Source organism: Bos grunniens, chromosome X (assembly GCF_055505025.1).
Source record: "Bos grunniens cultivar Pamir isolate PY7600 chromosome X, Bosgru_T2T1.0, whole genome shotgun sequence".
Classification (NCBI taxonomy): domain Eukaryota; kingdom Metazoa; phylum Chordata; class Mammalia; order Artiodactyla; family Bovidae; genus Bos; species Bos grunniens.
This window is the reverse complement of record NC_141194.1, coordinates 88,961,171-88,981,876: the sequence shown is the minus strand read 5'-3', so window position 1 is coordinate 88,981,876 and position 20,706 is coordinate 88,961,171. Positions and strand designations below refer to the sequence as shown.

General features: G+C 36.5%; 1 protein-coding gene across 2 annotated transcripts in view; it reads left to right on the top strand.

Moving 5' to 3' along the window:
- Positions 1-20,706, top strand: part of RADX (RPA1 related single stranded DNA binding protein, X-linked) — a 101,438-nt gene that overhangs the window by 74,382 nt on the left and 6,350 nt on the right. The window contains exons 12-13 of one of the 2 annotated variants that reach the window (XM_086389676.1): positions 7,323-7,616; positions 14,484-14,651. In XM_086389676.1, coding sequence (XP_086245802.1) covers positions 7,323-7,616; positions 14,484-14,651 — 462 coding nt within the window. The remainder of the gene's footprint in view (positions 1-7,322; positions 7,617-14,483; positions 14,652-20,706) is intronic. The other variant, XM_086389674.1, reaches the window with a different exon arrangement.

The window sequence follows — 20,706 nt, the reverse complement described above, 5'->3', positions numbered from 1 at the left end:
GCTTGTGTTTCTTCCAGTCCAGCGTTTCTCATGATGTACTCTGCACATAAGTTAAATAAACAGGGTGACAATATACAGCCTTGACGAACTCCTTTTCCTATTTGGAACCAGTCTGTTGTTCCATGTCCAGTTCTAACTGTTGCTTCCTGACCTGCATACAAATTTCTCAAGAGGCAGATCAGGTGGTCTGGTATTCCCATCTCTTTCAGAATTTTCCACAGTTTATTGTGATCCACACAGTCAAAGGCTTTGGCATAGTCAATAAAGCAGAAATAGATGCTTTTCTGGAACTCTCTTGCTTTTTCCATGATCCAGCGGATGTTGGCAATTTGATCTCTGTTCCTCTGCTTTTTCTAAAACCAGCTTGAACATCTGGAAGGTCAGGGTTCACATATTGCTGGAGCCTGGCTTGGACAATTTTAAGCATTACTTTACTAGCGTGTGAGATGAGTACAATTGTGTGGTAGTTTGAGCATTCTTTGGCATTGCCTTTCTTTGGGATTGGAATGAAAACTGACCTTTTCCAGTCCTGTGGCCTCTGCTGAGTTTTCCAAATTTGCTGGCATATTGAGTGCATTACTTTCACAGCATCATCTTTCAGGATTTGGAATAGCTCAACTGGAATTCTATCACCTCCACTAGCTTTGTTTGTAGTGATGCTTTCTAAGGCCCACTTGACTTCACATTCCGGGATGTCTGGCTCTAGGTCAGTGATCACACCATCGTGATTATCTGGGTCATGAAGATCTTTTTTGTACAGTTCTTCTGTGTATTCTTGCCATCTCTTCTTAATATCTTCTGCTTGTGTTAGGTCCATACCATTTCTGTCCTTTATCGAGCCTATCTTTGCATGAAATGTTCCTTTGGTATCTCTAATTTTCTTGAAGAGATCTCTAGTCTTTCCCATTCTGTTGTTTTCCTCTATTTCTTTGCATTGGTCGCTGAAGAAGGCTTTCTTATCTCTCCTTGCTATTCTTTGGAACTCTGCATTCAGATGTTTATATCTTTCCTTTTCTCCTTTGCTTTTCGCTTCTCTTCTTTTCAAAGCTATTTGTAAGGCCTCCCCAGACAGCCATTTTGCTTTTTTGCATTTCTTTTCCATGGGGATGGTCTTGATCCCTGTCTCCTGTACAATGTCACGAATATTCATAGCTCATCAGGCACTCTATCAGATCTAGGCCCTTAAATCTATTTCTCACTTCCACTGTATAATCATGAGGGATTTGATTTAGGTCATACCTGAATGGTCTAGTGGTTTTCCCTACTTTCTTCAATTTAAGTCTGAATTTGGCAATAAGGAGTTCATGATGTGAGCCACAGTCAGCTACCAGTCTTGTTTTTGCTGACTGTATAGAGCTTCTCCATCTTTGGCTGCAAAAAATATAATCAATCTGATTTTGGTGTTGACCATCTGGTGATGTCCATGTATAGAGTCTTCTCTAGTGTTGTTGGAAGAGGGTGTTTGTTATGACCAGTGCATTTTCTTGGCAAAACTCTATTAGTCTTTGCCCTGCTTCATTCTGTATTCCAAGGCCAAATTTGCCTGTTACTTCAGGTGTTTCTTGACTTCCTACTTTTGCGTTCCAGTCCCCTATAATGAAAAGGACATCTTTTTTGGATGTTAGTTCTAAAAGGTCTTGTAGGTCTTCATAGAACCATTCAACTTCAGCTTCTTCAGCATTACTGGTTGGGGCATAGACTTGGATTACTGTGATATTGAATGGTTTGCCTTGGAAACGAACAGAGATCATTCAGTCGTTTTTGAGATTGCATCCAAGTACTGCATTTTGGACTCTTTTGTTACTTGCTATAGGTCTGTGGAGATTTTTTTTTTCCTTTTTTTTCTTTTGAATGAGTTTTGGCAATTTTTTTTGCTTTTATGAATTTGTTTCAGCTCAGTTTTCTAATTTATGGTGTATGATTGTTCATAGTATTCTATTTTAATTCTTCTTATCTCTGTAATGAATCACATTGTATTTTTGAATTTAGTTATTTATGTCTTCACTCCTTGGGTCTGTAGAGGTGACGATTATCAATTTTGCTGGCCTTTACATAGGACAAGCTTTTGCTTTCTTAGATTCTATTATGTTTTTTATTCTCTATTTCATTTATATTTATTTTAAGCATAATTACTTCTGTCACTCCTAGTTCCTTTAAGTTTAATGTTACATTATTGAATATCTTTTTTAATATCAGTATTTATGTTATAAATTTCCCTCTGATCACTACTTTCACTGAATCCTAAAAGTTGTTATGTTGTATTTTCATTTTTGTTTATGTACCATAATACTATACCTCAGGGTTGGTTGGTTGGTTGTTTTTTAACTTGTGTGAACAGAGGTAACTCAGTCACTCTATATGTCAACCTACTCATCTCTGAAATTGACATCAGGCTTCCCAGATGGCTCAGTAGTAAAGAATCAGCTGCCAGTGCAGGAGATGCGGGTTCAGTCCCTGGGTCAAGAAGATCCCCTGGAGGAGGAAATGGCAACCCACTCCAGTATTCTTGCCTGGGAAATTCCATGGACAGTGGAGCCTGGTTGGCTACAGTCCATGGCATTGCAAAGAGTTGGATGGGACTCAGTGACTGGCATGCACTCAAAAGGGATGATAGCATCCCTTTATTTACTTAATAAAATTAGCCTAAGACTTTTAAACAGATGTTCAAAAGTACTTTTTAAACTGTAAATGTTTCTCAGAGTTGTCACATTTGTATAGCATCCCTCTACAGAAAAAATCTGGAAACTAAGTAAAAATAATCCGTTAATTCTTACAGATTATGTGAGTATAAACCCTGGGATGTGTTACCATATGAATGACTGGTTTAATTTTTTATTTTTTTTGAATCTATATGATTTTCATAATAAACTATTTTGCCCAGGATTATAAATAATTGCCTTTAAATTTAATTTCTCTTTATTTTTCTTAATTATTATCAATATTTAAAATATATTGATAACTTTTAGCTATTCAGAGCAAGCAAACCTTAAAGAAACTGATAATTAAATTTAAATGGTCAGAATTGTTAAAAAAAAAATAGAGAAATGTAACTGGAGTGTGAGCAAAAGATCAAATCTTATTCAGTTAGTGTAGTGTCCCAAATCCCCACTATAGCATACCTGTTAAGGAGATAGTTTCTCAAGAAGTGTCCGATACATGAAGTTGATAATGGTTCTTCCTAATTTACAAAACTCTTTTACATTTTTTCTTTTTTAAATTGAGGTATAATTAGCATATAATATTATATTAATTTCAGGTGTACAGCATAATGATTTGGTATTTGTATGTATAGCAGAATGATTACCACAATAAGTCTAGTTAACATTCATTACCATACATAGTTATAAAAATTTGTTTTCTTGTGATGAAAAAGATCTACTCTTAGTAAGTTTCAGATATGCAGTATGGTATTAACTATAGTCACCAAGCTGTACATTACATCTCCTTGACTTATTTATTTTATAACTTTTGACCCACTTCACCTATCCCCTCCCAAACCCTTGTTTCTGGCAACCATCAGTCAGTTTTCTGTATCTGTGAGCTTGTTTTTTTGAGTGGTCTTTTTTTTATTCCACATGTAAGTAAGATCATATAATATTTGTCTTCGTCTGACTTACTTAACTTAGCATAGTGTCCTCAAGATTCATCCAAGTTAAGATTTCCCTTTATGAATGAATAATAATATACCACATTTTCTTTATCCATTCATTCATTGATGGGCACTTAGGTTGTTTTCAGGTCTTGGCTATTGTAAATAATGCTACAGTGGACATGGGGGTATATATATCTTTATGAGTTAGTGTTTTTTATTTCTTTGGATAAATACCCACTAGTGGAATTGCTGGATCATATTGTTGTTCTATTTTTATTTTTTTGAGGAACCTCCATACTGTTATTCATAGTGGCTGTACCAGTTTACATTCCCACAGTGCATAGGGGTTGACTTTTTTCCACATGCTCACCAACACTTGTTTATTCTTGTATTTTTGATAATATCCATATTAACAGGTGTGAGATGATACCTTGTGGGTTTTATTTGCATTTTGCTAGTAATAATGTTAAACATCTTTTTATGCACCTGTATGCCAACTGTATGCCTTTGGGAAAATGTCTATTCAGATCCTCTCCCCCCTTTTTAATCATATTGCTTATTTTTGTTTACTGAGGTAAACAAATTATTTATATATTTGGATATTAACCCCATATCAGATATATGATTTGCAGTCATTTTCTCCCATTCAGTAGGTTGCCTTTCCTTTGTGTTGATGGTTTCCTTTGCCATGCAGAAGCTTTCTAGTTTTACACAGTCCCCTTTGTGTTATTATATTTCAGGCTTAATGAATGAATTTGGATCTATATGTGTTAACATGGTTACTAATGTATTCCCAGATATGTTTCATGTTAGTTTTGGAAATTATTATGTGTGTAAATTCAAAAGTACTCATTTTGTGAATATATAGCTAATTTGTGTATGCAATTTGATTGTGTTAGGTATTTTGAAGATTACAGAGTTTAACATCTTATCCTTTGTATCTGGTAACATAAGTAAATGAGACATACACTGAAAATCTAGCAATAAACAGTGATAGTACTACTGAGATCATAAGACATTATAAGTAGCTTCTGACTTACACCATCCTTTACAAAGTCCTTATATGTTTGCTACCAAGCACAGACCTGATCACTGACTGAAATACCCTGTTTTTTCCCAGTCTTGTAGCTCTTGCACCAGCATGGGGTCATTGAAGGCAAACAGGAAAGAGGCAAAGGAAATAGCTCTTCCCACTCCCCTATGCCTTCATACACCCCTACCTGTCACTCTTATCCACATAATGAAATGCTTAGTGTAGATTCAGTGAAGAAACAAAATCACCACACATACACATTTATACAATGACCTTTTCAACTCACAACCTAAATGTGGTATTCTGAAATTTTTCTTCATTAAAATATATATCCATTCTCATCAGGAATAAGGGTAAAATGATTCACTAAAATAAGAATGATTACTATAATTCTGATAAATAATTATATATGTGTGTGTATAATTTTGCTAGGTAATTAAGCTGTATCTTAGATATGTGCATATGTGCATGCTCAGTCATTTCAGTCGTGTCTGACTCTTGGTGACCCTATGGACTGTAGCCCACCAGGCTCCTCTGTCCATGGGATTCTCCAGGCAAGAATACTGGAGTGGGTTGCCGTGCCCTCCAGGGGATCTTCCCAACCCAGGAATCAAACCTGGGTCTCTTGCTTTGCAGGTGGATTCTTTACCACTGAGCCACCAGGAAGCCCATCTTAGTTATGTATTGGGCCTAAAGCATAATGTGTTTTGTATGGTAATATTAGTAATATTCAAGCTAAAAATTGAAGAATTATAGTATATGATTTTCCATTTTTAGAAAAACCTGGACTCTAGATACATTTTGTCTCTTTCCTAATTGTTGCCCTTGAAATCTTACTATTCATAACCGGTGACTGCCAATATCTCCTGTACTGATCTCATACCCATTTGTATTAATTTTGAAACATATAATTGAGATAGTTACAGTCCCAAGTTACTAAATTAAAAAACTATACATTATTTTTTTCAGAAGAACTTTTTCATGTGAACATTAAACCTTGCCAGTTCTTAACACTCAAATGAGAACACAAGCACAGAAAATATATCAGACTATCAGACTTATTCTTATCAGACAGTGTGAATTAGAGGATTTTTTTTCCTATGGAGTAGATGAAATTATTTAATTTTTCAAAATTGGAATGGCCTATAACTTGTTCTTTGCGTATTTTAGAACAAATCAGTCAGGAATTCTCACTATATTGGGTTGTAATATCTACTTATTGCTGATCTGATTATGTACTTTTATTAGTTTAGATAAGAGGAATTCATTTCTAGAAGATAAAAGGATTAAATCCATTGCCCAATCTCCAGTTTAGTCCTATTAGAGTTTTCCTCTTGGCTTTTATTGAGTCCTTTCCTTTTCACATGTGATTATATGTTCTATCCTTTTTGTTATCAAGCGGTATTATAAGGAAGTTAAGTGTGTTCATCAACTAAATTTTGAGAATTAAAAAGAAACTCTTTTGTAATATTGCAGTATTTTAAATTCCTGGTAAGAAGTTCAACTTCTTTATCTTCTCTCAAAATTCAGTCTAGTATTTTACCTCGTAATAAATGTTCAGTCTCTGTCTAGGGTTAAGAAACCAAGAAAGTAGTCTGGGGATATGGAATAAAGTCCAAAAGCAGAAGTGATATATTAACCACACTGAAACCTCGCTGTTGAAACACCCTTCTGTCTCAGCAAGGTCTTTTATATTAGGAAAATAATAAACGCCAAGGCACGAGCAGCATACAAGGAAGCAATTCAGCAACCTTATTAAACTTAGGAATGAAGTTCTGAAAAAACAATTTGCTTCAGGTTGTCTGAGCTAGCAGAACTGACAAAGTGAGAAGTGCTAAAATCTGGCTTTTTTACTGATTCTACTCTATGTCTTCAGATTCCAGTGTATATTATTAAATTAAAATGTTATTTTACCAAATTCCTCAGTGCAGTATCTGGTACATAATAGGTTTGCTGAGTGAATGAATATCACAGTGTGTAAGAGATAAATTATATTCTGCCTTAGAAACTAAATATGTTAAGTAAGTTGTACATAAATGATAAATGGACTTGATGACAGAGAACAATCAAGAGTTGAAGTGGTCTTTCAATTTAGTTCCCTCTTTGTTTTTCATATGTTATTTATATCTGAAAGGAATATCATATAAATGGTCCTTTTGAAAGAGTGTTATATCCAAGAAATAGACTATATTTTGTATTTGTTCAGGGTACTTTTAGCAAAAGTTAACAAAATTTATTTTAAGCTTACCTTCCACAAGTAGTGAGGAGTGGTTCAATCTCTAAATGTTCTTATTCTCATGAATTTGACTTAACTTGAATTTATCACTGAAAATAAAAGGAATGTTTGTTTGTTTAAGAACATTTAGGAAAGACAGAAAAAGTATAAAGAAGATAATTAAAAATCTCATTAATTCCAGCAACAGAGAAAACAATATTTTTAATACTTTGGAGTAAAAGTTTATTTTGAAGGCAAATTTTAGTTCATTCCTCACTTTAATAACATTTATCTTTTGGACATTCAGTTTATGTTTTCTAGGTGGCTGTTTGATTTTTACAGTTAATTAAGCTATTTCTTATTAATCTGCTTCTTTGTACTGAATTACCTGATTTCATTAGTTTATAAGTAATATAAATAATAGTTTATTTATGTTTAATATAAGTAATAGTTTATTTGTGTTTATCTCATTGTTTCTTTAGCAGGTCGAGAAAACCCCAGTCATACCTTCGTAGTGAGAGCCAAAAAAACTATAAGTGATAAATGGGAAAGTCAGCTGTGGAGAGACAAGAAGTTCAGCTTGATAGATCACCTGCGTTACAGCCGGGTTCATCCTGAAAGTATTCCACGAAAATTTAGTTCCGAGCACAGACATTTTCTTGGTCAGCAGTTTAATTCTCAGCCTGCAAAATACGTACCACCAGAAGGAAGGGTCCCAAAACTTGATCATTTTAAGAGCGCCCGAAGCCTTGGACATTTTGAATTAACCATCTTAGGTAAGTCACCTGTTCTTTTCTTTGAATGTTACTGTCTCCTTGTGCTTTGCTGCTCAGTCATGTCCTGCGAGCCCATGGACTATAGCCTGCTAGGGTCCTCTGTCCATGGAGAGTCTCCAGGCAAGAATACTGGAGTGGGTTACCGTGCCTTTCTCCAGGGGATCTTCCCAACCCAGGGATCCAACCCAGGTCTCCCGCATTGCAAGTAGACTCTTTACCATTTGAGCCACCAGGAAAGCCCTTGTGAATGTTATTTACGTGACATAATTTAAATACAGATGATATTATTTTGCTTAAAAAAAACAAAAAAAAACTAAACATTTCACCTCCACCCATCCAAAAAAAAAGTTAAACCCAAAGAGCTCCTGTTTGGCTCAAACCAAAGGAATGGGAACACATCCTAGAATACATGAAGCTTTAATTGTGTGCTTTTAAATATTGACAAATCCTTGGAAAGTATTTGAGGAGAGAAGAGTGGGAACCAAGGGAACTTTTCTATTCCCTGACCGACTGTCTCTAAAACCGATTCTCTTCTCCTTTAGCCACCACTTTCTTGCTCATATTCTCTGCCTTTCTTTCTCAGTGCATCTGAACCACTAAAGGGTAAAATGTCGGTTAAAGAGAAAGGGATAATTAAGAGAAGATCCTATGAACTTCTGTCTGTTTAGCCTGTGAAGAAAATAAAATTCTCCAGTAACTTAGGTTGAAAAGAAAGAAGCTACTGAAAAAAACGATCTTGTCTTTTCTCTTTTTTTGGCCATGCCGCACAGCATGCAGGATCTTCGTTCCCTACCAGGGATCGAAACCGAGCCCCCACAGTGGAAGCTCGAAGTCTTAACCACTGGACCAACCAGGAAGTCCCAAAACTATATTGTCTGATAAGTGACAAGAAACTTATTTTCTCAGGTTGTCCTAAACTGACATGTAGCTATGGAACTTATAAAAATTTAAAGTCAACACATTTTTAAACTTCATTTTTAAATTTTGTTTCTCATGAATGAAAAATGTACACAAAGTTAATTATGAAATAAAATCTTAGCCAAAGTGAGATACTCTGTAGATCAAGGGAAATTTTTTATTTGTACTTGAAAGGAAGATATGATTACCTTAAGTGAAAGAATGATGCAATGCCATTAGCAAATTAATTTAATGCCTGAAAGAAAATGTATTTCATAGATTTTTATATCTCTAGTACTGGAATGAATTACCTTGACCTTTATCAAGATTCCTTTTTCCCCCTTACTCTCTCCCACTCTTCTTCCCTACCTCCTCACATATAAATATTACATCCATGTGATTGTGTATATGTATATAATTTATGAAAAGTATGAATTCCCACTGACTGTTAGACAGTCTCAGATCTAAGTTTCAAATGCTTCTTTTTACTAGACTGCATTGCTTGGTCTCTTTGGGTAGTTTATCTATCTTAGTTTTATATCGAGGAAACAAATTACAGCAGAGATTTCCCATACATCACAAGAAGTAACCATGAAAATCATGAGTTCATTTGGAGTCATAGAAATTGAATATTTTTCTTCTTTTCAACATGTTACTGATCCTCTAAACATTTCAGCTATCTTATGTGTCACCGAAAAGCAAGAATCAGATGTAAAGGAGGCTAATTTGTTGTTATGCCTAACCAGCTGTAATTCATGTTAGAATTGGACTGTTTTATATCCTACCATTTTTCAAGGGCGTAAGTGGATTTACAGGGATAAAAACATTGAAAAATAAGCTACATGTGGATTAAATAAAACAGAACATTTAAAATAAAACAAAATTTTTTAAAAAGAAAAATAAATAAATAAAATAAAACAGAAAAAGTAAGTATTACTAGGTGCCTGTAAATAACAAATTACCAGCATCCAGTAGTAATTTTCTGTGAGTTTTCTTGCAGGAAGGGAGAAAAGGGATCGTTCCTGATGAGGTACTTAATTTTAAAGATAAAAGAATCCTGAATATCTTCTAGTCTTACCTACTAGATAGGTAAAAGTCAGGCCATAATGAGAAATCATGTCTTAATCCCTTACCCTTATAATGTCCCTCCCCCTTCTCTCTTCCCCCTTCCCATAACAACTAGTTTGTTCTCTATATCTGTGTCTGCCTCTTTTTTGTTATACTCACTAGTTTGTTTTATTTTTTAGATTCCACATATAAGCAATATCATACAGTGTTTGTCTTTCTCTGTCTGACTTATTTCATTTAATATAATGCTCTGCAAGTCCATCCATGTTGTTACAAATGGCAAATTTTTATTCTTTTTTATGAGTGAGTAGTATTCTATTGTGCATGTGCACCACATCTCCTTTATCCATTCATCTGTTGATGGTCACTTATGTTGCGTCCATATCTTGGCAGTTATCATTAATGCTGCTATGAACATAGGGTGTGTGTATCTTTTCAAATTAGTGGGGGTTTTATATATATATATATAGCCAGGAGTCATATGGTAGTTCCATTTTTACTTTTTAATGATGGCTGATCTGACAGGTGTGAGGTGATACTTCATTGCTCTGCTGTTTTAGTGTGAAAGCAGTCATAGACAATGTGTAAATGAATGTGCCTGACTATGTTTAACTAAAACTTTATTTATAGACAGTTAAATTTGAATTGCATGTAATTTTCATGTATCACGAAATATTCTTTTTTTTCCAACCATTTAAAATGAAAAAAAAGTTTCCTAGGCCATGGATTCTTTGAAACCAGGTAGCAGCTACATTTGATCCCTGCCCCCAGCTCATAGTTTGCTGACCCCTATTCTAGATCCCTGTTTTCAGATATAACTGGCTAAACCAATGAAGGCAGATAAGTCTGAATGATTTTTAAAGTTCTTCTGACATTAAGAGTGTACAACCTACACTGATACTACCTTCTAGTAGTTTATTATCCTTCAGCTTTATCTTGCTGATCTCTGGAGGGCCCAGTAATTTTGAAGTGTCTTATTCTGGGAGCCAGAAAGGTTATTCAGACCATAATCCCATTACTTGGTCGTTAGCTCTGACTGCTCTAGGGTGAATCATTATTGAAAATACTGCACAGAATTATTAATCTTCCTTCCCACAATTCAAATGGCTCCCAACAACCAGTTGGGTACTGTGGCAATATCAGAAACCTATCCCAAAAGTACCAATTCTTGTGTTAATAATTCTTGTTATGCCATCTCACTTGACTCAAATAAGTAGATAGTATGTGCTAAAATCTCAGCCCATTGCATATTACATAATAACATACTTCAAAGAGAAGATATTTGAATGAAGTAAGATGAAATTTTCAATGCATTTGGCCCAAGTATAAGCTTTTTAATCTGTTGGTCAATTTTAAGAATTGTTTCTCACTTAAAATATTAAGAAGATACTTCTCAAAAGCTTGATCGGACTCAAAGATGGCATTAGTACATCATTGATTCTGCAAACACTAATTTATTAATAGTTGCTCATGAAATGCTATGAGTCAATTAAAGCTTCAGTTTGCATTTGACTTAGACAGTAAGGAAAATAATTACTCAGCCAACCTTTAGTAAACCTCTGAAAGCCATCTGTTTATCTCTTGGATATCAAGAGATACAAACTCCAGTAACAATAGGTGTAATTTAAGGAGAATGTTCGGAGAAGGCAATGGCACCCCACTCCAGTACTCTTGCCTGGAAAATCCCATGGACGGAGGAGCCTGGTGGGCTGTAGTCCATGGGGTCGCTAAGAATCAGACACGACTGAGTGACTTCACTTTCATTTTTCACTTTCATGCATTGGAGAAGGAAATGGCAACCCACTCCAGTGTTCTTGCCTGGAGAATCCCAGGGACAGGGGAGCCTGGTGGGCTGCCGTCTATGGGGTCGCACAGAGTCGAACACGACTGAAGTGACTTAGCAGCAGCAGCAAGGAGAATGTTAAGATAGTGTTTTGTAGACTTTTTAATCAGGATTTTTTTTGTCAAAAAATTTTGTATCATTCTTTTCCTTTTCTGAAAAATGCATTTAAATCATCACAAATTGTAAGTAAGTAATTGCATTAACATCAAAGTAATGTAATATGCTGTAGTTACATGGAAATCATAAGGCTTTACTTCTCTTGATTTTTTTCTCTTATTAAAGCAACTAAGCAGAGCAACATAATTCCTGCCCTCCTTGGCACTAGCCTGCAGGCTCAGGACCAATTATTTGTAGCCCTGAGGAATGCCTCCTTCCATGTTGAAGGCTACTTGAACCATTAAAATCTGAGTAGAACTGGATTCCCTTCCTCTTGGTTTCTTCACTGGCTGTATCCTTAGGATATCCTATTCCACTGACATGCTTCTCATTCTTGTATCCCAAATGGAGCAGCACACTGGATTGTATAGGTTACTGTTGCTACCCCTTAATTCTGTCCCTTATTCCATTGCATAATAAAAGTAATTTAATCCTTAAACCTTAAGTACCTACTATCAGATTTCATCAGTGTAAGACACACTTTAAAATGTATATGCATCTTAAAATTGATGCCATGCCTTTGTTTAATTGGTAGTATTTTTTTCCTTAGTGGTGTAAAAAATAATGATCATCTTAAAAAACAATGATATTTTAGATTTCATAAAATATAGCATATACCAAGTACTATGCTAGGTGGTGGGATCCTACCCAACACATACACACACAAACACACAGACTTTCATTGGAAAAGGAATACAGTGATAACGAAGAATTTGAGAGGAAGATATATAAATTGCATACAATACACTTTACAAAAGAGGAATATGAGCTTATTTTTTTGATTTTCTATTTCCCTCTAATTTTTAATATAATCCACATATATTACCACACTTACCTAGGTAGTATGTTGCAAGTTACCTAAGTAACACATAAATTGTCACCATTGAAGTGCATTATACCTGTACATTGTGGGGAGGATATTTGTGTTCATCTCTTTTGCTATTGTGAATATGGATGAATTCGTATTTGAATACAGTGCACAAATGTCCTAAAGTCTAAGTAGTTGAAAATTGTACATTGAAATGCGCACGTATACTTTCTTTTACTCAATTTCACAAATATTTACTGAGCACCTAAGGCATGCTCAGTGCCGCTCTTGGGACTGAGGTTACATGAGTTAATGCAAACGATAACAGAGCCCTGTGGTGAAATGAGGTATAATGATCAATGCTAAAAGAAAGGGGTTGGAGAGTGCTGTCATTGGAAATGGCTAAATTTTAAATGGAGTGGTCAGGGAGGTCTCCCTAAGAAAATAACATTTCACCAGACAACTAACAGAGGTGAAGGACCAAGCTGTGTGTTTATCTGGGGAAAGAGCATTCTATGTACAGGAACATGAAGTACAGCGGCCTTGGGCATATTTGCTTATACATTTGCACTCTGAACTCTAGTTTAGCCAAACAACTCATGACAAATTTTACCAGTAATGTTGAAGCTAAACTCACAGTATTCTATAATTTAGAAAGCAACTCATAATAGTGTCAATGACACAATGATAATAAAGCTATCTTCCTAAAAATCAAGGTTTCCAACTTGATATTTTCTCAATTCTAAAGCACTCTTTCTCTTTTTTTACATTTGCAAGTTGGAATGCATCTTATGGTCAATGGGTACATTTAATGCAGTGTTTTCTTTTTATTAAAAACCCATTATTAAATTGATGGTATGCCTTAGATTTGGTATTAGAATCAAGGAAATAGAATACCAGTATGCACACTGACATGAGTTTTGCAGCATTGCTGAGTTATGAGGGAGTTACAATACTGAATTGGAATCCACAGTAAATTCTAGATGGTATGACTATTTTAGTTTATGAATACCAGATTTTAGTAATCCTTAAAAAGCTTTAAGTAGCCCTTAGTTGTTTGTTAAGTTAAAGCTATGGAACTTAATGTTGTTTACCCATAAAAAACAAAGAATGGACTTGAGTTTCTGGATCAGTTTACAGCTTAACTGGAAGGACTTGTTTACATATCATTGGCTCATGCTCTATACTTAAGAATTGCTATGGGATGAATAGTGTAGATACTGAAGTCATAGAATCTATAGGACTTGCTGACTAAATATCAGGGAAGAATGAAAGGGAAGAGTTAAGGATAACTTCTAAGTTTCTGGTTTGAGTGGGTAGAATTCAGAGTTTTCAAGCTGTGCTCTGCATATTTTTCCTTCATCCAGTCAAGATGGTTTCCTTACTCTGGCCTGTACTTTTGGCTTCTTCCTGCCCTACCCGAAATACCCTTCTCTCTATTTAAGCGCTACTCATGCTTGAATACCCAGCTAAAACCCTTGCCTGTCAGAAGTCTTTTTTTAATCCACCCTAGCTGACACTGACCCTCATAAAGAGACAACAGACATAGGTCAGGATGCATGGTGGTGGTTCCCCCAAGCTGCAACCTTTTCTCGCCCTAATGGTGAGTGACTGAAATTTTTCTTGTATGTTTGAGGACAAATGGAACCTTGGTACTTCCATCCCTGGCCTTGCTTGAGTCTTATATCCATAAGTCCAAAATGGCAGTAAGAGAACCAGTACTTATCTCTGAATTCTCCTGTCCTGTAATGGCATCTATCATAAATGATGGTGAAAATTCTCTCCATGTCTTCATTTTTGTGACTAGGCTGTTCTCTAGATATTAATATTTAAGCCATCCATCAATATGTAAAAGATTTGGGACTGTCATTTCCAACAGTGATGCTAGATTGCTCTGAAGTGTCTCCTCTTTCAATCAGTACAATGTATTTATAAGCATTTGCACAGCAAAGGGCTTAGTCCCTTAGTTTTGAAAGTTATTTTTTTATAGTTTTGAAGCTATCTGGCACATGTGAGGATCAGACCATCAGATCTGGCCTCATTAGCACCATGTTACTAACTACACTTTTAATAATGTGTGATTTTTCTGTAACAGGTCTGAACCATGAGATAGCAATCGATGTGGCTTTCCTCCCCATGTATTCTCTACAAGATGCCCAAACATCTCAAGTAGACACATTATTAACCTGCATGAATTACAGCTGTGTGTATCCACAGGCATCAACTAGCAGTGAAAAAATTACAGGTTCAAGAGTACTTGCAGGTAAGACAATCTCAGGATCTTTGCAGTCAGAAAATAAAATTAATTAATAATGCAAATGGTCCCAACCTTAAGATGTTACTATATAAACAGTTCTAGCTTTAACATTTGATACAGTTTGAAGAGTTATTTGGTAAAGGTACCCAAAGATAAATGAGAATATATTTAAAAATAAAATTGGATAGATTAATGGTTTCTATTCCAGGCAGGCATTAAGAATGTTCTTTTATAATACATTTCTAAATGTAAGTATTCGCTAAACTGAAGTGGTATGCATACAGAACAGTGCAGCTTCTACTCCTCTCTCCTTTTAATTCAGGCAAGACAATTTGTCCTTTCACCTTATAATTGCCTGAAATCTCAGTGCCTCCATACTGTGTGCTTAGTCACTCAGTCATTACCAATTCTTTGTGGCCCCATGGACTTTGGCTGCTAGGCTCCTCTGTCCATGGGTATTTTCCAGGCAAGAATACTAGAGTGAGTTGCCATGCCCTCCTCCAGGGGATCTTCCCAACCCAGGGATAGAACCCAGGTTTCCCGCATTGCAGGCGGATTCTTTACCATCTGAGCCACCAGGGAAGCCCAGGAATACTGGAGTGGGTAGCCTATCCCTTCTCCAGGGGATCTTCCTGACCTAGGAATCAAACTGGGGTCCCCTGGATTGCAGGTGGATTCTTTACCAGCTGAGCTACCAGGGAAGCCCCATACTATAGTACAGTACAATTGTTTTCTCTTATAAATAGTTATTCAAGTGCTATGCAATAAATTCCTTGGGGACTCCTAAGCATGTGTGTAATCCCAATAGTGAAACCCTTCAACCAACGAATTGTTTAGGCTGCTATTTAACATCCTGAACTTTAAATCATTTATATATATATGAGTAAAATTACATTCCAATTATAATTATCCTATTCACTTTCTTCTGTCATTTCTATTTCCTAAGCATGCGGTAAAGTTTCTAGCAATTTTAATTGAGATTATATGAATATTCCCTTTAAAAAAGCACTAAAGAAAGGCCTTATTATCTTGGGATTTTGTGGTGGGTCTTTCTAAGCTGATGAAACTCTTGAGTGTATGTTGTTTTTAAACAAGTCTTAGGAGTTGTGCCTGATGATGAAGTAACTTTTGGCAGTAATGGTTACTGCAAACTGAACTTCCCTGGTGGCTCAGATGGTAAAGAAACTGCCTGCAATATGGGAGACCCAGGTTCAATCCCTGGATTAGGAAGATCCCCTGGAGAAGGCCTGGCCACCCACTCTAGTATTCTTACCCAGAGAACTCCATGGACAGAGGAGCCTGGTGGGCTATAGTCCATGGGGTCACAAAGAGTCAGACACAACTGAGCAACTAACACTTCACTTCAAACTGAACTTAAGTATCCAGTTTTGTAAGAGATAAGGTTCTTTATTTTTCCCACAGTCCATTTTAAAGATGATATATTAACTTGCAGTATTACTTCATACGGGGCTTCCCAGGTGGCTCAGTGGTAAAGAATCTACTTGCCAATTCAGGAAACACAGGAGATGTGGGTTTAATTCCTGTGTCAGGAATATTCCCTGGGGGAGAAAATGGCACCCCACTCCAGTATTCTTGCCTGGGAAATCCCATGGACAGAGGAGGCTGGCAAGCTGCAGTCCATGGGATTGCAAAAAGTCAGGCGCAGCTGAGCATGCATACACATTACTTCTTACGTTTCAGCTCCTTAGACTGTCAGTAACTCTGGATTTGGTAATTAGGACCCTAATCTGTACTTTAAATCTTTGTGGAACTCTTGCTCTTGCTTCACTGCAGTATCCACTTCTGTCGTGTTTCTTCTGCTGTTTGTGTATGTTATTAACGATATAAAAAAATGAAGACAAAATTCACAGTTACCCACTACTTGCTAGAGCCAGCGTTCTTCCAGCAGTCACTTAACATGATCATGTGAAAATACCTGGTACCATTCTGCCAGAGCAGTTAATATTTGGGACATGAAGGGCAAGAATCACTAGAAGAGAGAAATGATATAATCAAAAGCAAGGTAATTCATTTCAAACATGGAATACCATATTTTTCATGGCATAATGATAGTGTCCATTTAGCTCTCTGCAAAGCATTGTGCCTGGACATTTTACATAAGTTACAACTAATCCTAACAAGAAGAGCCTTGCAAGGTAAACATTATTATCCCCTGTTGATAGATGATTAAACTGAAGATCAGAGAGATTCATCAACATAGATAACAGCTAGGATTTGAGCACAGATCAATTTGGTTCGAAACATTTCCATTCCCTCCATAATTACAAACGGAAAGATACACAAAAGAGACACAGATATAAAGAACAGACTTTTGGACTCTGTGGGAGAAGGCGGGGGTGGGATGATTTGAGAGAATAGCATTGCTATGCTATGCTAAGTCACTTCAATCGTGTCCGACTCTGTGTGACCCCAGAGATGGCAGCACACCAGGCTCCCCCGTCCCTGGGATTCTCCAGGCAAGAACACTGGAGTGGGTTGCCATTTCCTTCTCCAATGCATGAAAGTGAAAAGAGAAAGTGAAGTCGCTCAGTCGTGTCCGACTCCTAGCGACCCCATGGACTGCAGCCCACCAGGCTCCTCCATCCATGGGATTTTCCAGGCAAGTGTACTGGAGTGGGGTGCCATTGCCTTCTCTGGAGAATAGCATTGAAACACGTATATTACCATATGTGAAATACATGACCAGTCCAAGTTCAGTGCATGAAACAGGGCACTCAAAGCTGGTGCACTGGGACAACCCAGAGGGATGGGATGGGGAGGGAGGTGGGACCAGGGTTCGGGAGGGGGTACACATGTTCACCCATGGCTGATTCATGTCAGTGTATGGCAAAAACCACCACAATATTGTAAAGTGATTAAGTTAAACTAATTTAAATAAATAAATTAAATAAAATAAAATTAAATTAAATTAAAATAAACTAATTTAAAAAAATATACAGAATAAAGTAATACAGTGGCTTACAGTATAACATTGGTATCATCTTTTCAACATTTTTATGAACTAGTTTTTTATTATAAAAGCTATCCATGTTCATAATTTAAAAAATCAAATAATACCAAAAGGTACAGGGTAAAACTGAAAGTTTCCCTCCCGCCTTTGAAGGTTCATCCCTTTCTACCAGCCCACCCACTCTCTGGAGATAACCTGTATTTGAATCCTTTAAGAAATTATTTTTACATTTGACAGTATATTCTTTCTGTCTCACATACACAAGCACGCATGCACACATACAGTCTGTTTCTCTGTCTCTTAGATACATATATGGAATTATACTATACATGGTTTCATAACCAACTTTTATCTTTTAACACTTGAATAGTTTTCATGTTAGTATCAATATATAGAGAGCTACCTCTTTCGTTTTAGTAGCTATAAATACTCCACTGTGTAGCTATACCGGTATTTACTTAATTAGTCCCATATTGATGGGCATTTAGATTGTTTCCAAATGTTTTTTATACTGGCAAACAGTACTGAAATGAGTATCTGTATCTATCTGTGTGAATGTATGTTGCTGGTGTTCAGTTGCTAAGTTGTGTCTGACTCTTTTGTGACCCCATGGACTGTAGCCTGCCAGGCTCCTCTGTCCATAGGATTTCCCAGGCAAGAAGACTGGAGTGGGTTGCCATTTCCTCCTCCAGGGGATCTTCCTGGATTAGGGATTGAACTCGCATCTTCTGTGTTGACAGACAGATTCTTTACCGTTGAGCCACCAGGGAAGCCCCATTTGTATGTATATATAATCTATAATCTTTGTGCACTTATATATCTGTAAGATGAATTCTTCAGTTCAGTTCAGTCGCTCAGTCGTGTCCAACTCTTTGTGGCCCCATGGACTGCAGCATGCCAGGCCTCTCTGTCTTATCACCAAGTCCCGGAGCTTACTCAAACTCATGTCCATTGAGTCGGTGATGCCGTCCAACTGTCTCATCCTCTGTCGGCCCCTTCTCCTCCCGCCTTCAATCTTTCCCAGCGTCAGGGTCTTTTCAAATGAGTCACTTCTTCCCATCAGGTGGCCAAAGGATTGGAATTTCAGCATCAGTCCTTCCAATGAATATTCAGGACTGATTTCCTTTAGGATGGACTGGTTGGATCTCCTTGTAGTCAAAGGGACTCTCAAGAGTCTCCTCCAACACCACAGTTCAAAAGCATCAATTCTTCAGCACTCAGCTTTCTTTATAGTCCAACTCTCACATCCATACATGACTACTGGAAAAACCATAGCTTTCACTAGACAGACCTTTGTTGACAAAGTAATGTCTCTGCTTTTTAATATACTGTCTAGGTTGATCATAACTTTTCTCCCAAGGAATAAGCATCTTTTAATTTCATGGCTGCAATCACCATCTGCAGTGATTTTGGAGCCCCCCAAAATAAAGTCTGTCACTGTTTCCACTGTTTCCCCATCTATTTGCCATGAAGTGATGGGACTGGATGCCATGATCTTAGTTTTCTGAATGTTGAGTTTCAAGCCAACTTTTTCACTTTCCTCTTTCACTTTCATCAAGAGGCTCTTTAGTTCTTCTTCACTTTCTGCCACCAGGGTGGTGTCATCTGCATATCTGAGGTTACTGATTTTTCTCCCGGCAATCTTGATTCTAGCTTGTGCTTCATTCAGCCCAGCATTTCTCATGATGTACTCTACATATAAGTTAAATAAGCAGGGTGACAATATACAGCCTTGATGTACTCCTTTACCTACTTCTTAGATGTCACCAAATTTAAAATTTTGGTGTAAGTGAAAAGTGAAAGTTAGTCACTCAGTCGTGTCTGACTCTTTGTGACCTGCGGACTGTAGCCATGAGGCTTCTCTATGCAAGGGATTTCCTGGGCAAGAATACTAGAGTGGATTGCCATCTCCTTGTCCAGGGGATCTTCCCAACCCAGGGATTGAACCTGGGTCTCCTGCATTGCAGGCAGATTCTTTACTGTCTGAGACATCAGGGAAGCCCAAAATTTTGGTAGGTATTGTCAAAATGTCCTTCAAAAAGGTTATAACGGTTCACACTTCAACCAAAAGAAAGAGTGCCACTTGACTCACTCCTTTAAAAATACTGGATAGTATCAGTCTTGTTAATCTTTGGCAGGTGATGGGCAAAATGTATTGCTATCATTATTTTCATTTGCAGTTCTGAATTATTTCTAAGGTTCAGTATCTTCATATATTTATTGGCCATTTATATTTTTCTGTGAACTTTCTAGAACTTTCTATGCTAGTTTTTTCCATTTTTCTATGAGTTCTTTTTTAAATTAATTTGTAAGTTCTTTCTGCATATTGTAAAAATTTAACCTTCATTGTGTGTTGCAAATACTTTTATCAGTTTGAAATTTATTCAATGGGAATCTTGTTTTGATTTGTTAAGCAATTTTATGTTTATGTACTCAAATATATCAGTCTTTCATTTTTGTGGCTATTGATTTTATGTCAGACTCAAGAAGACATCACTCAGTCCAAGATTTTTTTAAAATTCACTTTTTTTTTCTGATACTTTTATATGTTTTTTTACTCACATATAATTTGTATTTTGGTAAAATATGCATAACATAAAATTACCACTTTAACCATTTTAAAGTGTACAATTCAGTGACACTAAGTACATTTACAGTGTTGTGCAACCATCAATGTTAACCATTTTCAGAACATTTTCATCATCTGAAAACAGAAACACTATACCTGTTAAACAATAACTCCCCATTCCCCCCTCTCCTTAGCTCCTAATAACCTCTATTTTACTTTCTGTCCCCATGAATTTCCCCATTCTAGATATCTAAGAGAAGTAATGCAGTTTAGTCCTTTTTGGTCTGACTTACTAACTTGGTATAATATCCTCAAGGTCCATCCATGTTATAATATATATCAGAATTTCATTTCTTTTTACATCTGAACAATCTTCTGGTGAATGTATGCACTACATTTTTTTTATTCATTCGTCTGTTGATGGACATTTGGGTTGTTTCTATCTTTTGACCACTGTGAATAGTTCTGCTATGTAAATTGGTGTGCAAGTACCTGTTTAAGTCCCTGCTTTCAGTCGTTTT